Here is a 12,428-nt window from a genome sequence, read left to right as displayed (position 1 = left end):
CAGTAATATGCATGACACACTTTGGGAAATACCAGAGAACTAAACCACTGCCATACTGCAGGAGGAAAGATAAATGGGTATTGGAGCCTAGTTGCTGCTCCGCACTAGAAGTGTGGGTCTCACTAAAGCTGGAAGAAGTGACTTATGTATGTGGTTATGCTCCCAGTCCACATTCTACAAAGAAGGCCAGTGCCCTCTTCCCAGTTCCCCCTCATATGTCTTCTGGGTCTTCCCGTTTTAGGCCTCAAGGGCTTCTCCCGAACTCCAGCCATCATTACCTTCGTGGTCTTGCTTTTGAGCACTGTGGTACTTGTGACTATCACAGTCATCCAGATTCACCAGAAGGAGGTCCTCCTTCCAGGACTGAAGGTAAGTGTGAAAGGGTTGGCACTGAAGGGAAGAAACGGGCTCTGACATAAATGATTCTAAAGCATGAATACGAAGAGAAGAAAATTCTCCCCCTGCCTCTAGCTGGAGCTTCGGGAAGGTGGCGGAAGATCCAAGTGAGAAGGACTGGGCGTGCTGGGTTTGTGATGCTGGAGGCGACAAATTGATAGTGGTAACACCCTCCTCTAGGACTACGTGGTTTTGCTTTGACTCTTGCCTGTTGGAACCAAAGTTAGACTTTGTAGCCAAGAGTTACAGACAGCTACCAAAGATTTAGCAGCTTGTCAGGTCCCCCAGACCACACAACCCTGCACGTGAGTGGAGACCAGGAGACCCAGGCTCCTCTTCTGGCCGAGCCGGGGTGAACAAAAATCAAGGACTCAAGGTCTTCCTGAGCTGTGCTGTGCTACCTTCTTTGGATCTAGAAGTGTGCCATGATCCCTCTGACTCTTCCCCGTGAAAAATTGCTCAGGACCTTGTGCTAAGTCCAGAGGCCTCTCTCAGCCCTTGATATGTCCATCCCCAAATGAATGCTCCCTGGTAGGCTGAGAACCATAGGTATTCCTTCAGCCTTGGCTGTAAGGATGATGGGAAGTGAGCCCATGGGGCACTGTCAGATGAAAGGTGAAGAGATTCAGTGAGTCCTTCAGTTATTTTGGTATTTCTCTGTAGAGGGCCAAATTGCATTTATTTTAGGCTTTGAGAGCCATTTCTACTATCTGTCACATACCTTCTTTGGTCGTTTGTTTTAATCTTCTTATGACTCTTTAAAAATGTGAAAACCCTTCTGAGCTGGAGGGCCATAGGGGCCAAGTAATTCAACTATGTTATCTGAATCTCATTTAGCATTTATTCTTGACCTCAGAGTCCCTTCTACATCTTCTAGCTGTTAGGGACTGTTCGAGGCTATATTTGAAATAGAAGTTTTTAAAAGATAAAAAGGAAACTAATATTGCCTTGGCTCTGTGGGTGAGTTTGATCCACCATCCTGAGTCCAATTTCTAAAGGATTAAAGGAAAATCTTTTTTAGATTATGGAATTTGGTTCTTTTATAAGATATTTTACTAAGAATCTCAGCCCCCCATGTATAGCATGAATAAAACAGAAAAAGAAAAATAAAACCTCATGCAACTGTCCAATGGTGACAGGAAAACAAGTTGTCTGGCTGTCCAAAAACATTAGCTAAGGTCTGGAGAAGCTGTTTCCCAAGCTCCAGGCACTGCCTTCTTCCATAAACTACATAAAATCAGGATTGCAACTAGGAGAAATACCATCTCCTTAAACTTTGTAAATTGCTATTCAGTTGAGTGAGCATTTTTCCTTGAATTATCTCATTTAACCCTTGTGCCAACTATGGAAGGTGGACAAGCACCATCACCATCATTTTGCAAGTGAGGAAACATAGGTTTGGCCAGTGGATGGCAGGACCAAAACCTGGTTACACAGTCAGGCCTCTCTTCACTTACATTCCCATCTCTCCTTAATCCTAAATTCTGAACTGGGAACCCAGGAGGAGATACTGGCCTCTGATGGGAGAACGCGTCCTCTTTCGCACAGAAGGGAAGGTAGAGAGGATGGGTGTAGAGGCAGGAAGGTTTGCTGCATTGGGGGAGGTATGTGCCCTCCCAACTCAGGGGAAGGCAGGTACCACTCAGACCCAGAAACAATTCTCAGACCCTAGTACTAGCCTGAGACCCCATAAATCAAAGGAGCCAGCTCTACTTGTGCTCCAGGTTTATCTTTCCATGGGATACAGGTATGTGCCCACCCAGAGCCATGCTTTCCCTTCTGGAACATGCTATGGTGCCTGGAACCCCAGAATCCAGGGTCTGTGTGGGTCTCCCTCTGAAGACAGACCTCATCACTGGTCTGAGAGGTGGCAAAGGGGCAGCTGCTTCCAGGGAGAGTAGACAGAGTATGGATGTGGGGTCTGAGCTAGTCCACTTTCTACAGTCAACATACATGTGTATGGGGCTCTTTACTCTGTGGATCTTTCCCAGGGGTGGGAAGAAAACAGGCTGAGGGCCAGGCAGGGCAGAAATCTTCATTTATAAGAATTTCCCTCATGCCCTTCAAAAATGAGGGATGGCCTAGTGAAGGCAGTTGCCAGCTGCTGGCTTCCATGTGTCCTGGGAGGTGAGAGATAAGTTCTCTGTTCATACTGGAGGGACATGGAAGAATTAGAAGACTTGAAGAGTAAAGTGAGCAGAGGGAAGTGGATGCCAGGGCAGTATGGAGGGCCCTGTTGAAGGAGGAGACCACTCATGTTTAATGCTACTGTGTCAGGTTTGTTCTCTTAGTCAAAGATAGGGGTGCAAGAAGGTCATCTGGGGGTCACCCCAGGGAGCACAGGTGGGGGATGGAGAAGTGAGCCAATGGGCAGCTGGGGCTTAGTCCTGCTGGGGATCTCTGGGAGCCAGTGCAGAACTCACCTCAGGATGTCCTTTACCAAGGGCCATAGGCCGTATAGGACACCTGCCTCACAGACATCCCAATCAAGAGCGTATTTACACCCCAGCCTCCACTAGTCATTGGTTGAGAGCTGCTCTCCTTAACTCTCTAGTATTTCTGGCATGCCATGTGCTCGGGGTGGGGGTGGGGGGCTCGGCCACTGGAGAAAGCCTTCAGGCAGGTGGAAAGTGCACGGTTGGGCATCACAGTGGTGAGGTCTGAGGGCTTGGGGGCAAGGAACCCTCCGTGACTGTTCACTATAGATAGATTATTATTATTCCCATTTTGAAGGTGAGAAAACAGAGGGACAGAAAGGGCAGACAGCTTCCTGCAGTTACACAGACTGGAAACAGCAGAATTGACAGAGAAGAAAGAAAACAGAGCAGAGAGCACTGGCCTAAAGCAAGGGTTTGGAAGGACCGGCAGCACACCCTCACCAATGAGCAGACAGTTCAAAGAGGAGACTTTGAATCTCTTCAGAGGCTGGCTGTCGGGCCCAGCCACAGTTGTAGGGGACAGGACGTGTACAACAGTAGGATATTGGCTCAGAAGGCCCATCCAGCTTCACTGCGTGTGTTGAATGGGAGAAAAGACAGATGTTCTGGGTCAGCTGAAGCAGGAGCAGAATGACAGCTTGAAAGGGGACATTTCACGTGCAGCTTTTCTCAGGCTGTCCAGAGACCTTTCCCTTTTGTTTTGCAATGTGTGCTGGGGGAGAGCAGGGCAGTGTGGAGGTGCCGGCAAGTAAATATAAGGGCTGTTGCGTTATTTATGGTTTCAAACCTTGAGCCCTGTTTCACCTTCGTGTGCAGCTGACAGTTGGTTTTGAGGGGCCAGTTCCACAGCGGCCTATCCGTGGAGGTCCCTGGGATGTTCCTCAAGAGCCACGTGAAAGGTCATGATATCTGGCTATTCAGTCCAGCATTGGCTTTCCTAACCTTGGTTTATCTGAGTTTAAAAGCAGAACTATTAAAACTTAGCCAAGGTTGCAAATATCCCCAGTCCCTTCTTCATCATTACTGGTCTGACCTGCTCTGTCAGCTTCAAGAGTAAACATGATGACATCGCCTTTACCTTTCACTTGCCCCCCCCCCCCGCACTTCACTACTATGAAGTCCAGTATCTTTCTCTTGAGGTTTTGCCCTCCCAATCCCCAGTCGCAATTGTTTAGAAGCTCTGGAGCTTCTCATTCCCTTCTGATCAATACCCCACTGCTGCTGCCACTCACAGCCACATAATGTTACTGTTGAAGAGGGGCCCCGCAGAGTCCCAGAGTTTCAGGGACACTGCTTTTCTGCCATGATCTGCTCAGGTCGCATTAGATCCCCACGATGGGTCACATGCTCAGCCATCACTCTCCAAAGCACAACCACTGGGTCAGGCTGTGTTAAAACCATTTCCTTCTAACCCTCACCCATTCTCAGTCATCAGCCTGAATCTCTGATGCCTTGTGATCCACTTCGATCTACCCCTTGGAGAGCAAGAGTTGGGCAATTGGTTTCTTCCTTTCCAGAAAGCCCCAGCTCCTTATTTAAATTGGTCTATCTCCTCTCCAGCCAGATCTGCACACCACATAACTAAAGAGTTTGCTTTTGAAGGATGTTTTGTCTGAACGAAGAAAGTCTGCCACACCATACCAGGCACTTTCTTACTAAGCAGTCACCCCATTAAAGACTTGTTTTCCTTGGAACTTACTGAAAGCACAGGGGCTATGAGCACAGTTTGGAGAGTCAGACCCAGGCTTGATTCCAAGCCTGTGACTTTGACTAATTATTCACCTCTGTTAGCCTCAGTTTCCCCATCTGTCAAATGGGGATGATGATAACACACACCGTTTGTGCAGTACCTGGCACACTGTAAGTGCTCAACAAATGTTTATACTACTACTATTCTTATCATTAAGTAGAGTAATAATGATAATGATAATAACAGTAATGATAAACGTATCTAAGAAAGCTGATCTTATGGTCTTTGCTTTTGTTAGAAGCTCACATAGTCCTTGAGTTTTGGACCGTGGGGTTCATGGAAGACTGTTTCCTTTTGGTTCACCCACTGAGTGTGTCTTCAGTTCCACATTCAGGGTTTGTTTTTTTTTTTTCTGACACTGCATTAGACAAAGGGTGACTTACTCCTTTTCATCCAGACATCACCCCCCTAGCTGAACTGAATGAAATTCATTTGCTACTCTCCTCTCCCTCCATGGAGCCACATTGAGTTGCACTGATGTAGACAAATGAGCTCTGAAAACTGGTTAAAGACTAATTTTTTCACTTTTGAAAATGCTGGTAAATGATGGTAGAGATGAATCATGTTAGAGAAAAGTAGCACTTGGCCTCAAGGCTGCCCCGGTCAGCACATCAGCGGGTGCAAGAGGGGCTGCCACTTCTCCAGGCTCAGGGCAAAGTCTCTGGCTGCCACCCATTCTGATGAAACTGCATCCCATTTTTCTGGGGTTACAAATGAGAGTGGATATTCTTCCTTCTTTTTGATCTTGGCCCAGCAGCCCCGAACTTCATACAAAAGGAAAATGCATTCTTAATGAAATGTTGGAATAAAAATTTGGGGACAGGCAGGCACCCCGTGGAGTAGTTGCTGTCTTATTCTCTCTCTTCTTTTCTCAGCACCAGCCATGGAGGGGCCGGGTGGCGGGGGTGGTGAGCAGGTCGAAAGCAGGAGGAAGGAAAGAAAGCAGACTGACAGGGAGCCTCAGACCTCTGAAGTGCCTGGTTTCCTTCAGTTTCAACCTGTGCTTTAATCTCATGGTGAGCCTCTGCCTGGAACAGATTGTGAACAGTGCTTCCCTTGTTCACCATGGGGGGGTGTCATGTCAGGATCCCAGTCACACTCATCAGACTGAATAGCTGAGGTTAAGAGGCCATCTAAGTTCAAATACCAATATACACAGGATGTTCTTTTTCAATAGAATGGAGAAGCTGGGGCAAGATTTTTTTTAAAATTTGGTCCCATTTCAAATGAAGCAAGCATTTGTGATAGAAAGTTTAGAATCTGGGAACAGGTTAAATCAGTTACTGTACATCTCACAGTGGATGTGATGAATGTCTTAAAAATCATGATAGTATTTCTACTCGTAGAGAGAGGTGTTCATGACATACTTTTTAAGTAAGAAAAAGCATTGGAGAAGATTAAGTACAGTGTAATTCTGTGCTGATATAAAAACATAAACATATGTCTATAAATCATGGCAATGTTTTCTTAGGTCAGTCTCCCAAGGCAACAGAAATAAAAGCAAAAGTAAACAAATGGGACCTAATCATACTCACAAGTTTGAACAGCAAAGGAAACCACAAACAAAATGAAAAGACAATCTACAGACTGGGAGAAAATATTTGCAAACAATGCGACAAACAAGGGCTTAATTTCCAAAATATACAAACAGCTTATACAACTCAATAACCAAAAAGCAACCCAATCAAAAATGGGCAGAAGACCTAAATAGACACTTCTCCAAAGAAGACATTCAGATGGCCAACGAGCACATGAAAGATGCTCAATATTGCTAATTATCAGAGAAATGCAAACCAAAACTACAATGAGGTACTGCCTCATACTGGTCAGAATGGACAACATCAAAAAGTCTACAAATAATAAATGCTGGAGGGGGTGTGGAGAAAAGGCAACCCTCTTGCACTGTTGGTGGGAATGTAAATTGGTGCAGCCACTATGGAAAACAGTATGGAGATTCCTTTAAAAACTAAAAATATGATCCAGCAATCCCAGTCCTGGGCATATATCTAGGAAAGAGGAAAGCTCTTATTTGAAAAGAAATATGCACCCCAAAATTCATAGCAGCACTATGTACAATACCAAAGACAGGGAAGCAACCTAAGTGTCCCTCAACAGATAAATGTATAAAGATGTTGTATACACACACACACACACACACACACACACACACACACACACACACAGGAATATTACTCAGCCATAAAAAAGAAATAATGCCATTTGCAGCAACAGGATGGACCTAGAGATTGTCATACAAAGTGAAGTAAGTCAGACAGAGAAAGACAAAGATCATTTATCACTTATCTGTGGAATCTAAAAAAATAGTACAAATGAACTTATTTACAAAACAGAAACAGAATCACAGACATAGAAAACAAACATATGGTTACCAAAGGGGAAGGGAGAGGGAGGGATAAATTGGGAGTATGGGATTAACAGATGCACACTACCATATTTAAAATAGATAAGCAACAAGTATTAACTGTATAGCATAGGGAACTATATTCAATATCTTGTACTACAGAAGCAACCTTAATTCAAAAAGATACATGCACCCCAATGTTTATAGCAGCACTATTTACAACAGCCAAGACATGGAAACAACCTAAATGTCCATTGACAGATGACTGGGTAAAGAACTTGTGGTATATTTATACAATGAAATACTACTCAGCCATAAAAAAGAATAAAATAATGCCATTCTCAGCAATATGGATGGACCTGGAGATTGTCATTCTAAGTGAACTAAGCCAGAAAGAGAAAAAAAAAATACCATATGATATCACTTATACGTGGAATCTGAAAAAAAAAAAAAGACAAAGGAACTTATTTATAAAACAAAAACAGACTCACAGACACAGAAAACAAACTTATGGTTACCAGGAGGGGAAGAGGGTGGGAAGGGATAAATTGGGAGTTTGAGATTTGCAGATATTTAATATATATATAATAGATAAACAACAAGCTTATACTGTATAGCACAGGGAACTATATTCAATATTTTGTAGTAACTTATGGTGAAAAAGAATAGGAAAATGAATATATGTATGCTCATGTATGACCGAAGCATTATGCTGTACACCAGAAATCGACACAACATTGTAAACTGACTATACTTCAATAAATATATGTATATATATACAAAAAATATCTTGGAATAACCTACAGTGAAAGAGAATAGGAAAAAGAATATAGATATATACATATATATGGATAACTGAATCGCTTTGCTGTACACCTGAAACTAACACAATATTATAAATTAACCATGCTTCAATTTTAAAAAATGCTTTAAAAAATATGTCTAAACACATAGGTGTATATGTGGCTCTATGCCCAGAAGACCATTAGAAGAGACACATAACAAGGTGTTAAAACAACAGCTGGATTCGAGGGCTGTTACTTTTCTTTCCTTTTTCTTGCTTTGTGACTTTATTTTGCTTGACTGATTTTTCTATGTAGCCTGTATTTATTGAGCAGCCACTGAGCATCAGGCAGATGGTCTCCTATTTACTTCTGAAAGTAAGTTGTCTGAAGGTGAAGAACTCCAGAGAGGTCAGGCCTCTTACCCAGGATTAGGAAAGCTGGAATCCATCTGAGTTGACCTGCCTCCAGAATCCAACTTCATCTTCCTCCCTGGGACAGGCCAGGCTAACTCAGTGGTGGTGGAATTGGGGGAAAGCTGCCACCCAGGAGCATCTGATGCCCTGGGCTGACTCTAGGCCCAACCAGACACTGACTAGGTCAGCATAACTCATTCCAGTGCCCCTAGGCTGCTAATGCACTTTCCCCCTGGTCCAGGGTCTGGCCCAGGCCACACCTTCAGGCAAAGCTCCCCAGTGCCTGCCTCAAGCTGGGCAAGAGGACCGGCAACACCCTCCTGACCACCAAAGTGGGACAGTATGTCACTATCCACTTGTATTCTGTTTTTTTCCCTCCTTAATTATGAATACTTTCACTCTGAAGGCTGATGCAGATTTCGACGTGTCTCTCCCTTGTGAGAACGTCCTACCTACGATTTCCTTTTGGTTTTTTATTCCCAGGATGATAGGCCTAGAAGTTTGGAGAAAAGAGCGCAGCAGGCAATTGACTATTCGTTTTCCTCCTGAGCCCCAGGTGGTTTCTGCTCCCCACCTGGGAGTCGGATGAAGAGGAATCAGGGGACTGTCTCTGCACGCAAGATGCTTGGTGTATTCATTTTCAACCTTGGCTGTGTGCTGGAATCACCAAGGGAGCTTTAAAACTGTTGGTGCCTGGGTCCACTGCTAGAGTTTCTGATTTAATGGGTCTCAGGTGCAGCCTTGGTGCTGGGACTTTTAAAAGCTCCCCAAGTGATTCTAATGTGTGGCCAAGGCTGAGAACTATGGCCTAGGACACCTGACCCACCTTCCCCTATAGTCCATGGAGACAAAGTTGGTTTGGCGAAAATAGTTTTTCCTTCTTGGTCAGCTCCTACCTAAATGAAGCAGTGTGGGTAAAGCTCTTAGGAGGACTCAGGGTTCTCAGTGGCCCACTGAGAAAAGGGGTCCTCAGAGAGGCCGAGCCCATCTCTGACTCTCCCATCCCCCTTTTATTCAGTATGGAATCGTGCTCGATGCCGGGTCTTCCAGAACCACAGTCTATGTGTATCAGTGGCCAGCAGAGAAGGAGAATAATACTGGAGTGGTCAGCGAAACCTTCAAATGTAGTGTAAAAGGTAAGACCCAGAGAAGCAAGGGAGTGCTGGAATGTGCTTCAGGGGCCTGCAGAGGTCCTGAGATGCTGCCAGGAGGCAGAAAGTGAGCACTGGACTGAGTGTCAGGGAAATATGAGCCCTTGTATCAGTGCTGCTACTCATCAGTACAGTGACCTCTGGCCAGTCCCTTCCCTTCTCTGGACTTGAGTTTTTTCATCTATAAAACATGAGGGGTTGGAGCAGTCAAGAACTGTGAATGACATGAGATTTTACTTTGCCGCACTTTTGTGGATGCTGGTGGAAGACACAAGACTCCAGGGTCAGAAACAAAGGACAATTTATTACAGTAATATCTATAGCTATTTCTTATGCTGGTTCTCTGAGCCCCAATTTGCACAGGATGAAGTAAAGACGGCCAGATGGTACCTGCTCACATAGTGGGTTGTGTTACAGAAAAGGAACCCTGAAACATTTATAATGGGTGCTGAACACGCCTGCATTTTGCTCTGGAGGGAAACAGTATTTGTATCTTTCTGAGCCTATTTGTTATGCAAATGTCCTTGAAAATATAGTCCAGAACAAAGGCAGTCAATGCCTCTGTCATAAGATATGAGACTCATGGAAAACTAATCCAGTAGGAAAACTGTATTCCAGTTGGCTGTGTATGTGGGATGGACGGGGAGGAGAGAGACAGAAAATATGTAAACAAACAGGTCTGGCTTTGTTCCAGTAAAGCTTTATTTATGGACCCTGAAATTTTGAATTTCACATAATTCTCAAATGTTACTAAATAGTATTTTAAAAAATTTCCCCCAACATTTAAAAATTAAAAAGTAAGAATATCTTAGCTCACAGCCTGTTTAGAAGAAGGTAGTGAACTGTATTTGGCCGGTGAGCTGCCAACGCCTGAAAACAGAACATTATCAGGATCCTTAGTGCCCCTCCACACAGTCCCTGCCTCCTTCACAACGTAGCCTGAATTGGACGTTGACTGTTTCCTGTTCTTCTTCATAGTTTTATCCTTATGCATTTAGTTTTTCCTGTTTTTGAAAACAGAATCAAGCACATACTTATATAATTAGAACCATTTATTTTTCTGTAATTTGCTTTGTCCACTCACGCTTGGTTTTTAAGATTCATCAATGTTGATATGAGTAGCAGTATCTCATTCATTTCTCCCTGTTGATGGTCTTTTGTATTTCGCTGGTAATATTCTGAACATGAATGCTTTGCTAGGATTATTATTGTATTGTTACTCATATCCTCTCATGGTTTATGGTTTACCTTTTTAGTTTCTTCATGATGTCTTTTGATGAATGGAAGTTCTTAATTTTCATGTAGGCACAATTATCAATCTTCTCCCTTATGGTTTGCTCTTTTGTTTTATTTGAGAAATCCTTCCCAATCTTGAGGTCATAAAGATATTCTTCTATCAAAAGTTATATAATTTTGCCTTTTACAATTAAGTCTTTAGTCCACATAATCAAGCCCAGTTTGTGAGCTTGTGTATGTGTGCAGCACCCTCTCTAGAGCATTACGGCCTGTGACTTGGCCTGATCTTCCCAACCAGTGTGTCCTGAATGGGCTACAGGGATACCCTCAGGCTACAGGACAAGAGGTTAGAATCCCTGGACCAGGTCTTTCAATCCCAAGCAGCCTCCTTCATTTCCCTCAGTGAGCTGTCCAAATAGAATTCCTTCTCAGGGGTCGTAGTATTGAAAAAGTTGGGAAGCAGAATTAGCCTTTCCCATAGGGAAGCCAAGAGTCTTTTCTGGATAACCAGGGTGAGCTGTGTTCATCTGCCCATCCATAGAGGACGCTGAACAAGACAGCTCGCTGCAGCTGAGGCAAACCCCGAAGGAGCTGACAGCTGGGACACCAAGACTTTATTTGAAGGGGCATCTGCGTGGCACCTCTCTGGGCTCCCCACAACAGGGGACTTGCATGTTTCCTGAGTACTGCTTGTGTTGTTACTCACAAGACACAGGCAGTAGCAACCTTCCTTGGACTTCAGCCAGAGATTCCATCTTTGTCCTCCTAACTTCTGAGCCATTTCTTCACCCCAAGCATGAAAGAGAGTAGCAGGATGTTTCTTTAGAAAAGAGAGACCAGCCATTCCAAGGAAAGAGAGGATAGTGTAGGATAGTGATTAAGTAGAGGACAGTCACCTCATCCCTACTGCATGAGCTCTGGAAAGTTACCTACCCTCTCTGAGCCTTGACCCCATCATCTCTAAAATAAAAACATAATAATAGTAATACCCACCCCGTAGGAATGATTTGAAGATTAGATGACATAATACATGTAAAGCAGGTAGCAAATGCCTGGCATAAAGTAGGCACTCAGTGAGTGTTAGCTATCATTCATCATGGGGCATCACACTTGACAGCCCCCAGGGGATACTCTTGCCAAAAGCTTACTCTAACATAGTTGTAAGATCTGCCTCTGCACCCAGGACAGCAATTTAGCCAAGTCAGTTCTGATGGCCTCTGACTGCAGGGAGAGGTGGCACTTTCATGGGGAGGGACCCAGGCAGTTTCTCGGGGGAAGGGGCCCTTGGCCCACCCTTGATGTGATTTTAGGGGATGAGCAGGGTCACGGAGCCCACACCACATCCATAAATGGATCTTCCCTTTGATCACAGTAGCCTCAGGGATCCATATATATTCTGAAAGAGCAGAAGACCACAAACTACAGCTCAAATGACAGAGTTGAGGTTTGGCAAGTGTCATCCCCTGAAAGCCACATGGCTTCACCAAGCATAATCTGGGTTTCTAGTTTCTCAGTTGCAAATTTCCCCGGGCCTTCCCTGCCCTGGCCAGTTTGAAGGGGTGGTGAATGCTTGCTTATGCTGCAGTGTTTCCCGAAAGCCCAGGTCCTCAGAATTTTCTTTCTTGGGGGGGGTCTCTGGTGAGTATCAGTCCTCAGGTGCTGCTGTTTTCCGTGAGTTCACTGGGTGCTGCCTTAGCTGCTGGTCCCCACGCTGGTGTCTGTAGCTCCCGCTGCTTGTTGTAAAGCCATTCCTTGGGGCGTACTAGTTCCTTGCCTGCCCCTCATCTCTTTTGCAGGGTGCACTGCTCATAATTACTGCTGCCTTCTCCCATAAGGGACATTCATGTTTTCCCTTTAAACCAGCAGTTAAAAATTCTTTAAACTCCACTGGAGCCAA

At 44.5% G+C, this 12,428-nt stretch overlaps 1 protein-coding gene and 1 long non-coding RNA gene across 5 annotated transcripts in view; one reads left to right on the top strand and one right to left on the bottom strand.

Moving 5' to 3' along the window:
- LOC105084630 (uncharacterized) overlaps positions 1-12,428 on the bottom strand; it is a 128,448-nt gene that overhangs the window by 85,581 nt on the left and 30,439 nt on the right. The window lies entirely within an intron of this gene.
- The window catches only part of ENTPD3 (ectonucleoside triphosphate diphosphohydrolase 3), a 31,609-nt gene that overhangs the window by 3,930 nt on the left and 15,251 nt on the right, over positions 1-12,428 (top strand). For 2 of the 3 annotated variants that reach the window (XM_031470019.2, XM_010974789.3), the window contains exons 3-4: positions 242-369; positions 9,163-9,280. In XM_031470019.2, coding sequence (XP_031325879.1) covers positions 242-369; positions 9,163-9,280 — 246 coding nt within the window. Of the gene's footprint in view, positions 1-45; positions 370-9,162; positions 9,281-12,428 lie in introns of those variants that run through there. The other variant, XM_064496692.1, reaches the window with a different exon arrangement.

Source organism: Camelus dromedarius, chromosome 17, assembly GCF_036321535.1.
Source record: "Camelus dromedarius isolate mCamDro1 chromosome 17, mCamDro1.pat, whole genome shotgun sequence".
Lineage (NCBI taxonomy): Eukaryota > Metazoa > Chordata > Mammalia > Artiodactyla > Camelidae > Camelus > Camelus dromedarius.
Note: the sequence above shows the minus strand (reverse complement) of the source record. Positions and strands in the feature narration are given on the sequence as shown.